Consider the following 21,395-nt stretch of genomic DNA (forward strand, 5'->3'; position numbering starts at 1 on the left):
TGCATGAGACTAAATTTTACGACAAAACGCTTCGCGCAATGTCGACAATCGACTGACAAATACAATTCCTGAATCGCGTACAACGTCAGCAGTGTGACGTCACGGACTGGTCACGCACCACTGGCCGCAATGCCTCGTTGACCTTTCTAAATCACTTGTGCCGCGTCAAAATCATTCAGTGTCCCTCCGCTGGTTTATTTACTCTCCATTTTTGCGTAAATCATAGTTCATTAGCAGTAAATCAAAACTAAACTCCCTAATTTCACAACTTTTCGACAATGTGTTTCTAAAAAGTTTCTAATACTGCATTTTTCTGTGAATTATAAATTTTTTTGTTGTATTCGCAAGTGGCGCATGAATATCAAACTTTGTGAAAAGCTCTTGCAACGTGTTGCCGGAAGTGACGCCAATATTCCACGAAGTGCTGCGTTCATCTGCGATTTATTTGTACAAAACACCAACAACGGTTCACGCCGCTAGGCAGTGTAAACGATAAAATTCGAATCACAGTATTATGAAGACTTTCCAACAAAAACTCGGATTTTTAGCTTGTTGAAGAAGCAAAACCGTTGCTGGAAATATAAAACCATTTACAAAACACAACAGCAAGCGACAACCAAATGGGTCTGTTACAGTTTCTTAGGCAAATTAGTACAACAAATGGTAAATCTGGTAAATCTAATTTTGTAAAAATATAAACTGTTGGGGAAATTCATTTTAGTGTAAAGAAGAAAATTAAAAAACTAATTATGCAACTGTAATCTTATGTCTTTTCACACAGTCGCCAAGAATTTAATATTTTTTTCTTCTCAGTTGTAAACGCATTTTTTATCGGTTAAAAATAGGTACAAATGTGTAAAAATGTTATTTTGTGACAATTTAACTAATTGCTTCTCATTTTTTCGTACCAATTATTGCCTAAAAAAGTATACTAGTCCCATAGAAACAATAGCACCAGTTTTCATCGCAATCATGCAAAATGTCAGCTAGATAGAGTGGTTCAAATTGACGTTTTCCAGACGCCTCCTCAAAGGAAAAATATCGTCATGCTTGGGCAAATCAACTTTTTCGGCGTTTGGGATGCCTCGGCTACGCTCCAGTGACTCCATGCTGATGTTTTCTTTGTCCAAACCAGCTGATTCATCTGAAAGTATAACAAAAACTGAACAGTTAAATTCTATTTTACAGTTTATACACTCAAGGAATATTTAAAAAATGCTGTGCGTTCCGTTAACTTAGTCCAGTCAATGTGCAAGAGGTTTTTTTCCAAACATTCAAGCATAAAAAATGTAAATTAAAGAAACTTTAAGTGATGATTCATTACAAGTCTAAAAAACCTTTAAAAACGGATTTGCAAAATGGCAGAAAAGTTTTGAATCGATGCAATTCAAAAACAGTCGGAAACACAGTATGTGTAAAGTCCATTCAATTTAGCTTGAACGCAAATTTAAACCACTATTTAATGAATGCAAAGTTCATCAGCTATGTTTTAAACATATAATGTAAAAAGTTAAAGTTTACAATTGTGTAAAATTCTCAGGTCATTAAATCAGTCAACCATTTAAACAAGTTCAAATTTTAACACATAAATGTCAGTTTAAAGTCATACAACGTTGATAAACAGCTTTGTGCTGAAAACGCCCAAAGCACGGCGGTTCTAGTGTTTGAAATTAAACAAAAGGCGACAGACAATTAAACACAATACGATCGCCAACACAGAACGAGACGACTTCCAAACACCTCTCCTATTGTTTTCATGTTTCACCTAGTTACTGGTTGCCATTGTGTGCGCGACCGTGGAAAGTTTTTGAATGGAAAATAAAAACGCCTGGGGAAATACCCCGAGGGTAGTTGAATGATTTTTCACGAAAATTAAAGCAACAATAGGTTTCAAAACGGCAGACCAGTTTTATCTGAACTACTGCATTATACCGCCAATATTGCTCACACACAATTCATAGATCAGGTTTTATCCATAAAAAAACACCAATTAACGATTAGTAAACAATGCACACTGTGTCAAACAATATAGAATCATGAATGCAGATGGTGACAAAACATAGGTTATTTGGAATGTTTTAAACTGAGGACATTAAAACAGGGTTCCCGCGCAATTTTCGTTCATAAATTCCATGATTTTTCCAAAACTTTTCAAGAAAAAAAACAAATTTGATAACCTTATTCGAAAAAAATCGAGCAATTCCCATAGTAAAACTAGAAAAGAGGCTTTACCATAATTTACCATACTTGCAACGAATATACAAACGTTACGTAATTTGAAATTCCTATCTCTATCCGGCATTTTAGGGTAAAAATAGGCGCAAACTTCTATACTTTTTCAAGGACTTTTGCATAAGTTGGCTTTTTTTCAAAACATTTCCAGGACTTAAAAATAAATTTAAATTCCAAAACCTTTCCAGGTTTTACCCGCGAGAACCCTGTTGAAAGTTTAGGCCAGTGGTTCCCAACCAGGGATAATACATCGTTTCTGCGCTTTACCAAATCGTTGGCAGAACGATATATAATACAGGATATAAAAAATAGGTCCGAAAATCCCATGGTTATTACCTGAGTGTCGAAATACTTCGTCCCACGAATATTCGTCAAGCGAAAACGGTAGATTGACCCACGGCTCATCCAGTAATAAATTCATGGTACATCTGTGTTCGGGAACGGGTTGAAGCAACCAGCGTATCGTTGACATCAGCTCTGAAAGTCAAACAGCGTAATATGACATTTTTTGTTTACTAACTTCTGCATGTGACAAATGTATGAATCTTGTGCAGTAAATCTGGGTTAAATCTTTGCCTAATTCGGACAAAAGGTACAAATGATTTATTATGTGATAAGGCTTTAACTAACCGACGTCGTTTAATCCGGATATTCGCCTAATCCGGACATTTTTTTGGCCCAAAAAGGTCCGGTATAAGCGAGGTTTACAGTATTTTTATGTTTACCAACCAACTTCTGCATGTGACGGATGTATGGTTTAGTCCAGGGGTGCACAACCTTTTTGCTAAGACGGCCGCATCGCAGATTCTTATTTCACCAACGGCCGCCAATTACCTGCTTGTTTTTGTTTTTAAATTTATCATGTGAAAATAGGGCTTGTCCCACACATACATAAACCATTGAATGGCGTTCAAAAAGCCCGGATAATTTGAAACTTGATCCACAGATTGAGCTAAACAGTCTGACGACCAGTCTGAGTTATTTATGACGTCATAATCTATATTGTGACGCAAGAGGTGACTGTTTATTTGCATTGTTTGCACACAATAGGTGTATATAAAGTGTGATGCACAGGGTCACTAGGCTGGTAATATTCTTTACAGTCTTACAAAATCTATTTAATGCAGTTTGAAAGTCAAAATATTTAGCAAAAGAGGTTTTTACGTCACGGCCGCCAGTGCATATATTTTAATAAACTTGTTCACGGCCGCACAAAATCGTCTACTCGGCCGCATGCGGCCGTACGGCCGCAGGTTGTGCACCCCTGGTTTAGTCCCAAATAGCCCTTCCTTGCTATGGACGATTCTAAACATTCTGACAAGTTTTTCACAACCCTTACTTTGCAATGAAGTTCAAAATTAGTTTTTTGTGCAACTGCACTGTTTGCAAAACAGAGTTTCGTAACTAAACATTCGGTCCATTTTTTGTATTGTATTTTTCGACAATCAGGCGACAGTCCGAGAACTGAAAATTGCCCTTTGTCGTTCACGGGGTTCGAACCCAGGGGACGAATCCCGATTAGTCTGTATATGGGTCAGGCGCGCCAGGCCATTCGGCCAAGTTCCCGCCCCATTCGGTCCATTTGACGATGTCATCGCTGGACACTCTACTAGGAAATAAAGTAATGTAGGTAAAAGTTTCTTACCATCAGAAAGCCGCGTCGGTGGTTTCAGTTCGGCCTCAATGGTCTCTTCGATCGACTGGAAAGGGTTTTCCCCGAACACGAGAGTGTATAAAGTGACTCCTAATGCCCACATATCAAGTTCAGGTCCGTCGTATCTAAAGACAAAAAGATTAGGGGTACTGCCCATAATGTATTGTCCCACATTCGGAAATTACCAAAATAAATGACTACACAAGGGTATGACCTATAACACTGTTACATTCCGGCCCGAATCATGTGTTTTAAAAGCTATAAACGTCAAATCACAAACGTTTGCTAAATTTCGATAGATAGCGTATAGATTGCAGTTATTTCAGCATTAGGAACTAAGTTTCAATGTTAAGTTTATAATAAAAACCTCGCCCAAATAGTCCTTATCGTCAGCATTATCTTCGCTTGTAAAGTTCGCTTGTAAATATTCGTTAATGCTCTGTGTGCCACCTATCGCGATAACTCGCAAACATACCCACAAAATGACAGCGTAAAAATAGATAACCCACCTGTTACCAAGCAACACTTCTGGAGAGCAATATTCAATTGTTCCACAAAACGTTGCGAAAGTGGTTCCCGGTTTGTAAAAAGCAGCACTGCCAAAATCTAAAAATACAAAGATTCGTGTTGTTTGGTGGACTTGGTAAATGGCCAGGAGTAGCCAAAGTGCAGAAGAAAACCCCCATTACTCAGTAATTGGTACTGATCCTCGTGCTTTCAAAGTCTCGGTGGAACACAGAGTTTTTAAGCAGCAAACACAACAATTACCCATCTACCTACCAATGAGCTTGCAGGAAAAATTTCTGTCGATTATCACATTTTCGTCTTTGATATCGCGATGAACAATTCCCTGACGATGAAGATATTTTACACCAGAAACAATCTAGCAAAAAAGTAGGATAATTTAAATAAAATATGAATACGTTTTGGCGTAATTTTAAATTTATTAATCCAGTAATTCTATTGGACAAAAAAAAGTTGTGTTCGATATGCGGTTTTTATATGTATTTACATTGGACGCTTTAACCAAAATTAAAAAGCTAAACTTTCAAGGCAAATTATCAGTCCACAAAAATTATGATCGAAAAGTAATACTAATGTTTTAAAATATCGCTATTTCTTTAATTTTAATTAGTGCAACTGCTTAAAAAGGTTGTTGGCATACCTGTCTATAAATGTAGCTAGCGAGAGTTTCATCCATCCGCGGCGAGCGATCAATAAACTCAAACAAGTCAATTTCCCCGTGTTGTGGCATAATCATCGAGAAAAATCGTTCATTCTCGAAAAATTCCGTCACTCGAATGACGTTTTCATGACGAAATCTGCTCAAAAAATCCCCAATGTCCGAATTACATTGTGCCAAAAATTGTCCCAAAAAACAAATTGACCCTTCTACAACGGTGTACATAGGGGACCATACACTTATGATAAATTTCGTTAAAAGTTAAACATTGGGGTTTAATTATGACGTCAGCGCCAAATTATGATGTCACAAAAAATCAACAGAACGTAACATTGAAATTATGTATGTGGCTGACAGTTTAATACAAATTTGGCTGGAACACAAACCTACTTGATAAGGAGTGAAATTTCTAAGGGAATTTCCGAATCAGTTTCATAATCTTCCACCCAACACTCTTCAAGTATTTTCTCCTTTCGTATAAACTTTACTACGACCTGCATTTACAAATAAGTTTTAATTGCATAGTTTCTTAGAGATTCCAGAGTCAGAGTCATTAATTTCTTAGAGTCATTAGTTAAGTGTTACAAACTAAGCTAAGTTTATCACAGCAAAGAGATTATAGTCTCCAAATCGATAAAGTGCACAGCATTTACAAAGAATTTTGTGAAAAACAGATACAATTCATCCAAGAGTTTGCAATAGGAAACTTTTCTTGAACAAAAGAGTTTACAAAGCGTTTTTCTTTCAACTTATAATTTGTTTTGCATTTCGAATTAACCTTTTTTCCGTCGCTTTTTCGACAAGCTAGCTTCACGAAACCGAAAGCTCCGTTTCCGACACTTTTTGTGACGTCATATTTGCGGTTAAATTCCCCCTGCACTGCATGCCACTCTTCATCGCCCTCGTGCGACACAGGTACATTGTCGTTGTTATGGCGACAGGCCTCTTGTTTTATGGCGGCACCTAGAGACTAGAAAATGTAACATATACACCTTGAATGAACGAATGTTTATCATTACAAAAAAGTATGTTTTAAATTACTATTAGAATCGGGTAAAAACTGAATACAGTTAACTTTGGTTAAGCCGGATCTTTGCCTAATTCAGACAAAACTTGAGGTACAAATGATTTGTAATGTGGTACGGCTTTAACCAATCGACATCGGGTATTCCGGTATATCTTCAACAAATCCGAAAATTTTTTGGGGATGCTCATAAAGCGACAGAAGACAAATGATTATGCAAGTAAATGTGACGACGTTGGCATGAAAAGCTTGCAATCAGATTTTAAGTTATATTATTAATTTGTAAAACTTAAAATTTGTAAGTTACTTAAGGCCCACATATAGCATCTAAAAGCATATCATAGGGCTTAACAAAACCTTACTTTTTATGTAACCAAAAAAATCAAGCATAATTCTTACAAAATCTAGCATCCCGCTGACAGCGGATGCATTGAGAGAAGGGAGAGTCGAGTTAAAACTGCTACACAGATGTGAAGAATTACAACTGAAAGGTTCGTGATTTTTAAGTCTCATCCACACGAAGTAGTTGTCCTTTGCACTCACGACTTCATATTCCACCTCTGCAAGATATGCAAAAAAATTACTCAACCTGTTCCACGCAATATTGCTGAACTTTTTCTATAATTGTGCAATTGGCATGAGTACGTCACGTTGTTACGTCAAATTTATGACGTAATAACAAGTCGTCAAGTTTTTAGTTCTTTTTTGTAATGTAGAATAATCGTAAACACAGGAAGTTAAAGTAATCCATAGACATTACAAAGCCCTTTATGTATATGATATAATAATTCATAATTCGCGGTTAATTTTTGTGTTGAAAATGTTTACCATTTTGACCCAGTACGTTTGTATGGCAAAACACCACATCGACATGTACAGGGAAAAAGTGTATCAAAACACCACAAATCCGCATAACTGTTGTTCACCATTAGGAGCTTTTGGAGCATGAACAAAATTCCAGGTTACTGAGGACTCCAGTACGTGCTAAGTTTGACCCAAATCATTACTGGTTTTAACTACGGGTAAATTCAGGATTGTGGCGTCGGATAAAGTTTTCTGACTCCAACTCCACTTTTTAAAAACTTTTGAAACCGACTTGACTCCACAAATCTGCTTAAATTTTAGCAACACACATATACAGTAAACCTCGGTTGAGCCCGATTCGGGTAATCCGGATCTTCCCTAATTGGACAAAACTTGAGGTAAAATGATTTGTAATGTGGTAAAACTTTAACTAATCCACATCAGTAATCCAGATCTTGGCCTAACCCGGACAATTTGTTTGGTTCAATCGGGTCCAGATTCAACCGAGGTGTACTGTATATTAAAACCTCACCTATTAATGTCCCGTTCTTATGTCTGGCCTGACCCTCGTGGTGACCCTCGGCCAAATCGACCTTTGACCTTAACCTTGATACAACGCGTTTCTCGAACGGTGTTGACGTAATAGCGAACTGGTCACGCTTGGGTAATGCCACACCGGGCACATTACAGGAGCAATTGTCATCGGATTGATAGTCTGAGTATGGTGGTGACCTTGAGGAGGCGTTTTGAACGTTGGTTGTCGCTTGGTGACCCGAATTGGAATGAACTGCTGAGTCATTGCTCATATCTGTTGATTAAAAATTTGTTGAGTCCTATGTTGCAGTACAGGCGTTCAAATACTCGCTTTTTTAGTTTAATATTGGATTTTTTAAATCTACCTGCACAAAAACCACTAAAAGTTACCGTAGCTTAAATTCCATCCTGTTAAAAATGACTTAGTCCTGCAGCATTATATTTTTCGCACTAAACCATACAAGCAAAACGTACAACAAAAATCAAGATTGCATAAGTTTGTTTAAAGGAAATAGAAAAACCTAGAGATGCACCGAATCGGCCTAATTTGTGGTTGGACGAAGCTGGAGTAGGAGAAATAATGATGTTTTAAAAAGTCATAATTGAAGCGATTCAATTTAAATTAAATGCAAATTATTTGGCCGAAACCAAATCTGTAAAAATGGACGAATCGGACGGATAATTTAGGCAAAACAAATATTCCACACATCAGTGGTAAAAAAGTACACACTTGCTAAAATGTCGTTGCTTCCATTCAAAAGGGAGTTAATTTTATCAATACATGACTGCCCGGGTTGATTCATTGTCAATTCAACCCATGATTCATCCACATTTTTGTTGTCAATCTTTTCAGATTGTTTAGCAGCTCTAGGTTTTGTTCCACCCGGACTGGTGGTGGTCAGTTGAAGAAAACTTTCTGTAACATTTTCAATCAGCTCAAAAGTCCCACAACTGAAAACAAAACAAGAAATTGTCAAAATTCTGATAATAATTGAACAATTGGAATCTTTTTAAATGTGTGTAACTGATGTGGCCCCTCATGTCACTGATATATGACTAAAATGCCTAAATGTTTGAACAACAAAGTAGTCGCTTTTTACATCTATTTACGGGCCGTTATATTTCTCATTAAACTTATGAACAGATCTGTGTACCAAAGTTTAACAATCATTACAATAAATCAAGCGTACCTTTGGGAGGAGCTATCAGCTTCAGAATGTTTTTCAATCAACGTTTCTGAAAAATCTGCATTTCTGTTGAAACAATACACACCTAGGTAATTTGTATGAAAATGAAAAAAATACCTTTACATAATTTGAAATGAGTTATTTATGTCATATTGTACTCAATCTTACTGGATTTCATTCTTTTCATTCAGTAAACAAGAAGCAGTTGATCCAATGCTAGGTAATAGCTCTGCAATATTCTAAAAAATAAAGCAATTGTGCATTAAACTTAGAGAAAAACAACTTCTCATTAAACAAAACATGCATGCATATACATTTCACATGAAAACGAAAAAAATTTAAACACTCACCATAGATTTTAATTCTTCAGTTCTGTAACCCAGCATAGCAAGTGAGAAGTTATTATTAATCCCTTCTATGTCACCATCTTTGTTTATGGATAGAAGACCATTTATACTGGTAAAGAACCACACTGCAGCAGTATAAATTGCTTCTGACAAATGAATTGTGGTGAAAATAGATAATAATAATCATGATATAAGTAGCATCACATTTCATGTACCTGAGGAAGCATCTTTTTCATGAGTTTGAACATAAACAGAAATTGGGAACATCTGGCCATCACATGTTTGTCCTGTTGTTCGCTGCTTTCTAATGTCCTGAATACAACAACAACCAACTCAATATCTAGATTATCTTTAAGTTCAATTCTTGATTATTTCGGTAAGTGTGAAAAATCTATCAATACCATACATTAAACAAACTTTTAGTACCGTATTATACACATAATTTATTGGCACAAAAAAACTACAAACTTTGGCTATTCTTTTTCCAGCTTGTGGAAGCTTGTACATTGGTAAGAATTGGTGAATGTTGCAACCAACTACAGAGGAGGAGGTTGAATAACCATGAATCATGGAGAAATTATCATCACAGTTTAAAACTTGACCCTGAAGTGAAGAAACAATAATAACCTGGTTAATTTACACCTGTATTAAGGTCTTTGACATAATGCTTAGGTATTTGAGATAACATTTTGAAAATCACTATGCTAGAATTATCTGAAAATCAAAATTGTATAGACCAAACATTTTGAAATAAATGTGTTCCCCTGAAAAAAACAATGACAGACAATTCTAGTTAATCGTATTAATTCTCACATAACTTATGGTGTTAGAATTAAATCCTGATGTCCTAATCTTGGCATGCTAGCCAGGGATTGCGATCCCTGCAATACACTATTGTACATTCAATTTTAGAGCTATGTAATAACCATAACAAGCCCTCACCTCCGAATTAAAACTGACTTCGCCCACCACCCTAATCACAGGCTGAAGTACAACAATACATCTAAGTTGATCGTTTTGGCCTTTTACTTTCTTCATCCACACTGACACAGGAACATCCTTTCCAGTACCAGAGATTGCTTCCATCTGCAATTTTTAGAAAATAAGCTCTGTTTTGACATCACTGGACCCTTTTTACAAAATCTAGGTTTTACAACCCTAGTGAAAACCCATAATTTATGCATATTTTTTTTAAATTACAATTTCTATCAAAAAAGATTCATTGATGAACTCTGGCATGCAAATTTGAAATCATGTATACAGACGAATCCGGATAATCGCATCATCGATTTGCCAAGGGTATTTGATGCGATTAACCGGATTATGCGATAATCCGGTTGATATGTAAACATCACTATTGGCGATTAGATAAGCCAATAAAAAAGGATCAATGTGCACGGCTTTGAGATAACGACTCCTTGCTATCGTACAGCGGTACACTGAACGCCGACTTAATTTCCTAATAACTTTTCCAAAATATTTTATGGTTGAGACTGTCATTTTCAACGTTGAAATTAGTTGCGTTATTTGGTGTAAAATGCAAACATGCATCTACGTCTTTTTCGCATACATTACCTCCGGAGGATTTTACCATCATATCGTCGTTTTTTATTCAAAAAACTCGGTCTGTTCGACTTTCACATAGAGATCATCCATCCGGTTAATCGCATATTTCGTTGAAAATCGATGCGAATATCCGGTTTATGCGATAAACCGGTATGCGATTAACCGGACGATTTATATATATACACGACCTTAGTATGTTTTCATTATTTAGGTAACTAATATTTTCTTCGTAACCTAAAACTTTAAGTTCAATTAAAATATAAAGTACAAACTTACAACTATGCAAAATTGCAAACACATCAAAAATATTTGTAAAAATACAAGAATTGACAATAAAAACAATAAAAATATTTTAGCAAACATACCACTTTCCCACAGGTAACCACAACATTTCCAGCAGGTCGACTAATATCATGCATGAGCGCTTCTTTCTCATCACATGACCCCATTCGAAAAAGTTGACTCATTTTCATTCCAATCAATGACTTTGGAGAGTAACCGAACAAGTTACAAGCACGTCGGTTAGCTGTTAGTACCTGAAAATATGATACACAATTTACACTTATCTTATAATTCACTTCACAACTTTGTCCTTTATAGGTAGGCTAACTGGCTACTTATGTTTTGTATTCTGCTTATATAATATAATTTTTACGATGCTACAATATACAGTAGAATGAAGAAAGTGACATTAGATTTGGATGTTTATGAATTAATGTGCTTTAACATGGGAGCATGGGCATGACATCTTCCTTACCTCAAGTGTTTCAGCATCAAGGGTTAAGACACTTTTGCTCAGAGCACCATTAGCATCAAAATCATCATTCATCAACATTTTTTTCATAGACTTTCCAAACGACTGTCTAGAACTTGGCCTTAAAATGGAAAACACATTTTTAAAAAAAGTGTTAAATGTGTAAAAAGTTGAAAATAAATCACATACCTAAGATCGTGTGATTTGTTTGAACCATTAAATGATGAGTCATGATCGTTTGTATCCAGTATTGCATCATAAGAATAACTGCAACTATTTATTTCATCACCTGAGAATATATATGTGTAAATTGAAGTTAGCGCTAAAAAAGAATTTTGGACAATGATGTTGTGCCAGTCTGCAGAACATGGCAGTTCCCGACGAGATCTTGTGCATGCAGCACATACATGTCCTGCGTGCGCGACCCTTAAGTTCGCGTGCAAGACCAATTTCAGCAGGCACAAAGCAAGTAAAAGAGGTCAAGACAGCCCAATTGTAATTTATAAATGCCTCCGGTGCAAAATTTTCGCGTGCAAACATTTTTTTTCAAAAAAAAACACATGCGTGCAGCTGTCACACTCTGCAGACTGGATGTTGAAGGTATTAAGTTATTGCCTCGCCCTCAAATCATCAGATCTTGGAAATTTTATTTATTGCCTCGCCCTCAAATCATCAAATCTTGGAAATTTTATTGTCTTTTGGTGTGTTATAGAGTTCCTTCTCGAGAAATCTCGAAAAAATCGAGTCTCGATTCTCGAGAAATGAATAAAAATTTCTCGAGAAAAATTACTTCACGTATCTTAAACAAAAAGTAAATGCGACACCTCTTATTACGTGTATTTTTCGTTTTAACATGCCTCTAGATCGAACTGGGCACATAACTTTCTTATTTTGCTTCCGAAACAGCGATTTTTAGCGTGCGATGCCGCTAAACTTTCACCTTTCCCAGGCAGTAGTCACACCTGGTTGCGTAAGATCTATAACAGTCGCTTTGTTTTTTGCTGGTTTGCGAGCGAGTCACTACTTTTGTTAGAAAATCGGCTTAAATAAAAATTTCGAGACTTTCAAGATTCTCGAGAAATGGATTTTTAATTTCTCGTTTCTCGAGAAACGAAAAAGTCGAGAAATGGAGGAACCCCAGTGTGTTATTTATTATTTAAAAAATAACAATAAGAAAAGGAACCATACTGACCTGTAAACTTTGTAATGCTTTTCAGTAAAGATGATACTTTTGACTTTTTCCCACTGTTGACTCTGGGATAGGATTGGTTGTGCTCAAACGAGCTTTGCAAATACATTTTGAACAAAACCAGAGTAAAAATTTGGTACAAAAAACAAACAAAAGCTAAACTTAAACTAATAAAATCTGCCTATATCAAAGGGTAAGTTTAAAACAAATGAGTACAATAGCTTCAAAAGTAGAAGAAACTTAAAAGATTTAATTCTACTAAAAAACTTTACAGCAACAAACCGAACGACTTTTTGTAAAGCAAACACTTGAAACAAATTGCCCGCCGAAAACACGATTTGAAACGTAAATCACAGAAGTACAGTTTAAAACTTGATGCGGAACGAGATTATTTTAATATTCTTTGATTCAATATATACGCAACATAAAAACATGTTTATGAAACTGCACTGCATTATGTGTTTATTTTACGGCAAATAAATTACCTAATATGTTTCAACGGTTACCCGTTTCTGTCATATTGTATGTGCTCCGTTTAAGTGTCGCTTCTGTAAACGCTAGCCACCTGGCGACCAAAGTTATAGAAACTCTTGATAGATTTTGCTTTGGCGAGTGGCGAGACTACGGTAATCCAGATCCTGTAAAACGTTATGTAAACAAAACAGCTGCTGAAAAGTAGTAAACCAAATATTTTTTCACCTAATTCCTGTTTACATCTCTTCAACGCTTAGAAAGAGTTTGGACCCTTTGAATGCAGGAATCAATACAATTTAACATTTTAATGCAGGGGCAAAAACATTTAGGAAGAAGTCCACAGTTCCAGGCCTAATGTAAAAAAATGACGACAGAATCTATCTCCACATGGTACAATTTCGCCTTGGTGCCGACTGCCGATTCAAAAATAAAAAATGCACTTTTACTGATCAGACATAAGTGCCGTGGGTGTCCAAGAAATCAGTTTTACCACGAAACGCATCGACATTTTTTAATCTAATATTTGATACACTCTTTAAATTCGAACAATTCAAGTAGTTTAATTCTTGAGTCAGTGCACAAAAAGAGATACACATGATGTCACTAAAGAGCATCAAAGCTTATGTGACGCTACAGTACTAGGTGACAAATTTAACATCAGTTGTCAACCAAAATGGAAAAGGGTAGGTCTGCAGTTAGAGTGGCCTACGTTGCAGCTGGTATTTTTACGTTTCTTGCCATAACTTTCGTTTTTGCGGCGCCATTTTGGCGAAACTCTTCCAATCAAGCATCAGACCAGATCTACAACACGGTGCAAGCATTTGAAGGGATATGGATGTCTTGTCTTTTCGCAGGGAGAAACATTCAGTGCATGCAGATGGGAATAGGTAGCTCGGCATATACAGGGTCCGGCAGCTACTACTACTACAACCAATTATATTGTAAGTATTAAAAGTACAGATATTCATTGTCATATTTCCACACCCTAAAGTGGTGCAAAAAATATTGCTTAAAATAATTTACAATGGGAAATTTTGGGTTGTAACAGTAGATGGCTTTGTAATAAACTTTAGGCATTTTCGTTTGTTGTGCTACGTTGCATTTTTTGATTTTTTTAAACATTTTGATCACATCAAAACGTGCATTTTTAGAACGTATTCGAGCAAACGTATATGAAATGGACATCAGGGCCATTTATATTGCTCAATTCGTTTGTCTTACGCCCCAAACAGATATTGGCAGTACAGCCGCACTGTTTTTTTTACTCCTCTCAACGAACTACGCGTTTTATCAAGCCGTTGGTGCCATCAGCATTTGCCAAACGTTGATAAGTTTTGTACTGGTTTGTAGGTCTTACTATATGTGATTGTCTTGAAAAGTAACTAGCGTATTTAGCAACACTAGACGAAGATAAACTATTACATCACAATTTGCGGTACAAGTAATTACCGAAGCGTTTGAAGAACCGCTCTGTACGACCATTTGGCTTAATATATGTGTGATAGGTATTTCTTGCGTGTTGTATTTAAGTAAATGTAAGTAGTGTGGCACAGGCAGCCAATCCAAACGTAAATAACAAAGAGTTTCACAACAGCACAGATTCTCATTGTGGATTAATTCAAACAAGAGTACACGTTTGATATTTACCATATATAGTTGAAATAGCTTGGATGGTTTTAAATGCAAACAACATCTTTGCCGGGCAACAAGGAACGACGACCTGTTGCCATGTTGTAAGGGATGGATGAATGACGTAGTCTTTTTTCAGTACATCGTTTGTCGAGCCCAAGAAACATGCGAATGTACTTTGTTTCGCTTTTGCGGTAAACTAAAAGGTCAAACATAGTAGTCGATTAGAACAGAACAGGAAAAAATATACAAGAGAAAGTAATTTATATAGTTGTATTTATAGATCAGCTACAAACCGTAAGCGTTGCTTGTAGTTTTAAAGTTGGTTTTATGGTGATATAGTTTTATGTTTACATTAAGTTGATTATGATTTTGCTGTTTTTAAAATTATTAGGCAAAAAATGTCAGATAAAGTAGCGCCGGTGTCGCCTCTTTTAAGGCGAGTTTTATTAGTTTTTGCAATTCTATCATTGCTGACGATAATTTTTGTGCTCGCGGCTCCTTATTGGCGCGTGACGTCATCTTGGGGAAGCGCCAATGTGATGTCAACCATCTGGTCATACGAAGGCATATTTTTGACGTGTGTCCAGACTTTCGGTTACCAGGGCAACAACCAATGCTTTCAGATGCCAATATTTGGGACTTACAGTTCTGGAGCCTTCAACACTGGAACGGCGATGATGACAGGAATATACTGTAAGTAATCAAGAGTTAATGAGAATTTTTCCATTGTTTGAGGAGGGTTGCTGGGAAACTACAAAGGGACGTATATTTTCTGTGAGATGTCACGAGTTGCGTACGTGGGTGGGGTGGCTGTATGTTCGCTGCACGCAGGTAGACGGATATAATCGTCAGTTGGTAAGGCGCGCGTTGGTTTAGCATAGACAAGTTTTGGATGTCAGACGCTGTAAACAGTTTATATGCAATAAGTCGTAGAAGTTAATCGGATTGAATTAGCCTATCCGAGTGTTCGAATTTTGCTGTCCACTGCTAAAGTATTTCAGTTGACTTTGGACTTTTGATGAAACTTGTGTAAAAAGCATCTTATTCAATAAAGCTGTTTTTTCCACTAAAAACAAATTAGAAAAGATAAGTGAAAATTTGCATTATCGTCAGGATGTTGCGAAATATTTGTCTTTTGTTAACCAGCCAAAAAAGTTAAAATTGGTGGTATACAATCAAAAAAGCGGCAGGTTTATCAAAATCATATTTGCCAAACAAAATAAGTTTCAAATTTTGAAATAAACAAACGTGAAGACACACAAAATTAAACTGTTACAAAGAAAATAACATTATTAAATAAACACGAAACAAAAAAATATTTAGATAAGTTATAAACACGTTTATTGTGTTTAAAGAAAAATAACTCTTTTTTCAGTGATTTGTATTTGTTTTTAAAACGAAACTTTAGAAAACTAACACAAAAATGGCAGTAGCTTCATCAAAAATGCGAAACGCGGCATTTATAATCGCCTTATTGGGTATGCTTATGGAAGTGTTTGTGCTTGCTGCCCCCTACTGGCGAACAACCTATCAATGGAGTGGTGCTGCCGTTGTCACAAATATATGGGAATTCGAGGGTTTGTTTCTGTCCTGTGTAAAAGAGGCTCAACAAATTACCCAGTGCTTTCAGTTGCAAATATTCATGGGCACCACAGGTGGCTACAACTCGGGGTACACGGGATACATTTACAGTAAGTATATCAGTAAACCATATGTGCTTGGAACAAACTTTGGAAAACTCGTCTAAATGTCAAATTTAAATTTATCATTTCTTGCCTTTTTGGAATGTGAATGACAGCAGAGTTTACCAATAAGGCAAAAAGTGTTCTGTTTACTGTAGAGAGTATGTAATAGATGCCTAGCAGGTTTTATTGGTTGAAAAAGGCGCACAACGATTTGAAATTTGTCGCCAGATGTCACTAAAGTGTCGAGTCTGAGCAAATTTGCAAAAACGATAAATATTCAAAATTGTTGCTGATTTACACAACTGTAAAAGCAACAAAAACATTAAATAAATGCAAAAAATTACTATTGACAAAGATATTGCATTTTATTTTACATCAAACCGAGTTCAATGGTTCATAAACTATGGGCTTTACAATGTTTGCACAATCGGGCTTTGCTCTTAATCACTGTTAATCATTACAAAAACGGGCATTTCACTGCGTTGGTAAACATACCTATCCTTGTACGGTTTCAGTATCCACTATCTTTCACTGTAGCAACTAAGCCAGCAGAGAGGTAATTCAATTCAGCTTACAACATAAAAGATGGGTATTGATACACAAGTGAATATTTCAGTCATTACTGGGAGTATTGCTTTGATTCTTGTTCTAACTGTGGTTGTAACTCCACAATGGCGAGTAAATTCGAAAGTAGATTCAGAAATGAACATGCAAAATATCAAGTCTTTTGAGGGTCTTTGGGTACGTTGTGTGAGCTATGGTTACCAGTACTGGAATTGCGACAACTACGATCAAGCGCTTATTGGGCTACCTAGTAAGTGTTTGCCTACCACTCAAAAAAACTATTTTAACCTTGCACGGCGAAGGATCATTTATGTAAAGAACAAAATTACAATGTTTGAATGCTTCAGTTTTAATGCATTAACTCGGCGTATTTTGTTTTATCACAATGAAATATAGAAATGTTTGGCAGTGACTAGTTGCTGTGGCCTGTACAGCAAATTGGCAGAACAGTAACTCTTAGTTGAAGGCAACATATACTGGTCACTATTTGACGAGGTCTATCATTATACCCCACAGACTTTACAGCATGTTTTTATTATCGCATAATGGGCCATAAAACAAAATCCATTAGCCAACAGGACTAGGACCTAGGTTGTCTCGGCATATTTTTGGTAAAGGCTTGAAAGTCACCTTACCCATGAACACAGACTAACGACTTGTAACAAGCAATGATGACTTTCATGTTTGCCCTGTGTCCAACACATTTGTACTTGTTCATTAGATTTGGTGGTGAACCGGGTCCTAACAGATTAGTCCAGCGGTTCCCAACCTGTGTGTCGCGACCCCAACTATGGCGTCGCCTGACAATGTGTCTGGGTCGCCTAACTAAGGGAATGGCTCCCAACTCATTTCTGGGCATAGACTGATTTAACAAATAAAAAACAAAAGAACTGGGCACAACAATCCTTCCCGACATTGTTTGTTAATTCGTATGTAAACTAGTAACTACAGAAAGGTGGATCTTTAATTTTCAAAAACTTAATTGTTTTCATATAATGCTAATTATTGCCTTGTATTACGTAATAATACTGTATTTACATAATTATAATCACCAAGTCAGCACCTGCCAACTTGTTTTGCATTCTCGCGTCGCGATAATATCACTATCCTCATTATAACTTAATAGTCAACAAAACTAAAATTAAATTTGTAAAATTTCAGGCTGGTAATGATGCATCGAAAGCCAAGTAGGCCTATTAGGAAAAGAAAGTATAGCGAGTAATAAATTTTGCGATATTTAGAAGTCAATTTCAATAAATAGCCTACTAATTTTATCCGTGGGGTCACCGCAACTTGGGAACTGTTTTAAGGGGTCGCGGCACCAGAAAGGTTGGGAACCGCTGGATTAGAAAAAAAATGCAGTTTTTATTTCAGCAAGCAACATTTTCAAACAAAACGCTATACCAGGGGTTCTCCTGAAACAAAAAGCTTTTATGTTGGGATACAGTAAAAGATAAATGGTGATCTATTATTTTGGTTAAAAGCGACTTTGCCCTAGTAGTTAAATGTTTCGGCCATGACTTATACGACTTGGCGTATCAACAGTGTTTGGTGTTATTAGTCTTGGTGTTGTAGTTCGTATGTCTGTTCTATTATGGTCAGTAAAGTGGTTGGGGAGAAATGATTGACATGTAATATTATGTTTGCTCAAATAAATGTTGCGACCTTCTGTCAATAGTACGTAGGCACTGGGTAACTATTACGTCATAAGGTGCGTCTTACCTCGTTACGACGCAACATTGGATTGGTCGTTCTTTTCAAAATGGGGCTGGTCATTCTATATTACTGTTATCTGTTGTTCGTAATTCCTACGGCAGCTGTATAAACACCTATATCGTGAATGCCAAACTGACCAAAAATGTGAATTTCTTATCGCATTTGGAAATGCCTACAGTGATTGTGATTCTGGTTTTCCATATTATTTCTTTTTTTGGCCTCACGGTTTCTCAATCAATAAAAATTAAACAAAACTAAAATCAATACGTCAAGAATTTGACAGAGTTTGTGTGTTATCTTGTTTTGTTACAAGGGACAGTGGTACATTTTATATTCAATAACAATTTGACTATAAATAAAACCGATTTCTTCATTTCAGCATATCTAAATGCCTTCCGCGCTTTGATGATCATCGCATTCATCGCTTCATTAGTTGGTGTGACTTGTTCAATCTTGGGCATGAGATGTGCCAGTGTAATTGATGAGGAGGGTACGGCCAAAAGATGGGTTCTCATAATTGGTGGAATATGTCACATTCTAGCGGGTAAAGTTGACAATTTATGTTTTACAAAGTCAATATGACAAAAATAGTCAATATTTAAATAGTCAATATGTTATAATATGAGGAAAGTGTGAAATAATATACCCCTTAAAACAGTGGTTCTCAAACTTTTTTAAACGCGACCCAAATCTGAGTTTTATGAATATCTCACGACCCAAGCCTTAAACATCAAAATATTTAAATATTATTATTAACGAGACGAACTGCAATTTCGAGGCCACGCCGTCGCCGCATATGAGTCTGCCCATGTCTAAATGGCTGCAGGCTTAACGAGGTCGATTCGTTTGACAACACTGCATAACAAAACACACATTGTCGCTTTGCACCATGATCATTGATAGAAGTGAATCCCAAATCTAAAAAGCTTTCTTGTATGAATACTTACTCATCCTTAAACGCTTACTGTTACATCTCCACGTCTAGTTTCGCAAGATTACCTTGTCCTATTATTCCCCGTGCTATGACGTTACAATCGCTATGTGAGTAACAGTAAAATTGGAAGGCCATTGTCGGTATGTTGTAATGATTGGTTCATTTACTGTACAACGTGTCAAATGAGGTGACTTTACTACTACATTAAGAAAATTCGTTTATGTTTACTTAATACAGTAATAGTTCGTTTGGGCAGAATTGAATCACTGCAGCGCGACCCATTTTTTGACCCTGCGCGACCCATGTTTGGGTCGCGACCCATACTTTGAGAACCACTGCCTTAAAACAATGCCCCGAATGGCGCTAATGTATTGTTTTGCGAGTTGATGTATCATATACTGTTTGCTTGTCGGTGTTAATTAAAAAAGACAGAAATATTGAACATTAAAAAGGCTTAACAAAAGACCAACACTATAGCTATAACAAGGCAAACCGGATTTATTATGGTATAACTGATCGCAATAAATCGAAAGAAAATTAAGTCAAGTACATGCCCTGTTTTATGAGTTTAAACTTTGTTTTTCAGCTGTTCTAACTGGCGTGTGTGTTTCCTGGTATGCGGCGGAGGTAGTTAACGAGTACTACAACCCGATGTATCAAACTCAAAAGCTGAAATACACCCTGGGCGCCTGTCTTTATGTGGGCTGGGTAGCCATGTTGTTTTCGCTGATAACCGGCTGTTTGATGGCGTGCTGTACATGTTTCAACAAGCCAGTGGATGAAAGTTACAAGTATTCGCCAAACAAGGCTCAATACTCGTACAAACCACCAGGTAAATCACATGAGTTTTTCAACTAATTTTGAATTCGTTAATAGTTAACTGTCTTTTAGAAGTTTAGATTCAATTGTAAGCAAACAAAAATGGTTTTGAAGAATGACCACTTGCTGTTAATTGAGTTGTCGCTACAAAAAGATAAAAATTGTCAGATTTTGGATTTATGACAACTATTTGTCTTTTACAGAACCTGTATCAACATACGACAGAGAAATGCCTTACGAAACCAAGCAAACCATGCAGTACGATCGAAGATCAGACTACTATGGCAAAAGCTCATCACGACGCCATGAGCACAGCTCACGACACACATCACGTGACCGTGGTCGTGAATCACGACGTCACGAGTCGATCGCATCATCAGTGACGAGCCACAGCAGTGACGAGCGATCAAAGTCGGCCCACGGTGGCAGCAGGCATGACAGCGACCTCATGCGGGCAAGCGGTTTTGTTTGAAAACTTTGCATTATCACTTTCTCGTCGTTTTGGGTGGGTAATGTACAAATGACGTCACTCGTCACATGTACATGTGCTTCTCAAATGTGAGGCTTTCCCTTTGGATAAATAGATATAATAAATGTCAGTAACAAGACAAATATAAGTTAACCTTTTACTAATGTTTAACAACTTAATTTAATTCATTTTAGTATACGACTGCCTGTAAACGTATTTTTATGTCGTTTTTTATTAGTTATGTGACATTTTGTTGCGCTTTTGTACAAGTTTTGTAACACCCGTAAAAAGGCAAAACAATGACTATTATTAATTGACAAAATTCGTAAAACCGCTTGCAGATAGTTTGCAAAAATAAAAACCCTAAAATCATAAGTATTTTTCATTTGCAAACATTATGGTATTGAGTGTTCATTAACAGCTTTGTATTTTCCATTTTTTATCATTCGGCGTTGTATAGCCTGTTATTGATGACAATTTTCAAGAAAAGCACATTTGCAATTCCACTAATCTACATTTTGTATCTATTCCAATCTGTAATTTATCGCGTTGCAAAAGAAATTGAGTCAGCGCGCCTTCGTACAATAAAATCTGCACATTAAAACGACAAAAGCCTGGCAAACGATTT

At 36.5% G+C, this 21,395-nt stretch overlaps 2 protein-coding genes across 4 annotated transcripts; one reads left to right on the plus strand and one right to left on the minus strand.

Moving 5' to 3' along the window:
* Positions 1-425: 425 nt before the first annotated feature.
* LOC145228520 (PAS domain-containing serine/threonine-protein kinase-like) lies at positions 426-12,683 on the minus strand. Its single transcript, XM_080093595.1, has 21 exons — positions 12,478-12,683; positions 11,475-11,574; positions 11,289-11,406; positions 10,897-11,067; positions 9,908-10,051; positions 9,434-9,568; positions 9,181-9,277; positions 8,969-9,111; positions 8,787-8,857; positions 8,622-8,684; positions 8,162-8,382; positions 7,430-7,705; positions 6,493-6,653; positions 5,848-6,039; positions 5,460-5,563; positions 5,052-5,208; positions 4,667-4,769; positions 4,396-4,492; positions 3,878-4,011; positions 2,569-2,709; positions 426-1,144 (listed from the first exon to the last, which is right to left on the minus strand). Exons 1-21 carry the CDS (start codon positions 12,581-12,583, stop codon positions 987-989), a joined length of 2,892 nt encoding a protein of 963 aa, XP_079949721.1. The 5' UTR covers positions 12,584-12,683; the 3' UTR covers positions 426-986.
* Positions 12,684-13,340: 657 nt separating this feature from the next.
* LOC145230531 (claudin-4-like) lies at positions 13,341-21,378 on the plus strand. 3 transcript variants are annotated; one of them, XM_080095974.1, is made up of 4 exons: positions 13,341-13,889; positions 18,925-19,089; positions 20,066-20,311; positions 20,502-21,378. In XM_080095974.1, the coding sequence occupies exons 1-4, from the start codon at positions 13,622-13,624 to the stop codon at positions 20,768-20,770; spliced, it is 948 nt and encodes a 315-aa protein (XP_079952100.1). In that variant the 5' UTR covers positions 13,341-13,621; the 3' UTR covers positions 20,771-21,378. The 3 variants fall into 3 exon arrangements, with proteins under 3 accessions (XP_079952100.1, XP_079952099.1, XP_079952101.1); XM_080095973.1 differs by lacking the exon at positions 13,341-13,889 and adding an exon at positions 14,973-15,273; XM_080095975.1 differs by lacking the exon at positions 13,341-13,889 and adding an exon at positions 16,651-17,079.
* The last annotated feature ends 17 nt before the right edge of the window (positions 21,379-21,395 follow it).

Source organism: Phallusia mammillata, chromosome 5 (genome assembly GCF_965637545.1).
Source record: "Phallusia mammillata chromosome 5, kaPhaMamm4.hap1.1, whole genome shotgun sequence".
NCBI classification, from domain to species: Eukaryota; Metazoa; Chordata; class Ascidiacea; order Phlebobranchia; family Ascidiidae; genus Phallusia; species Phallusia mammillata.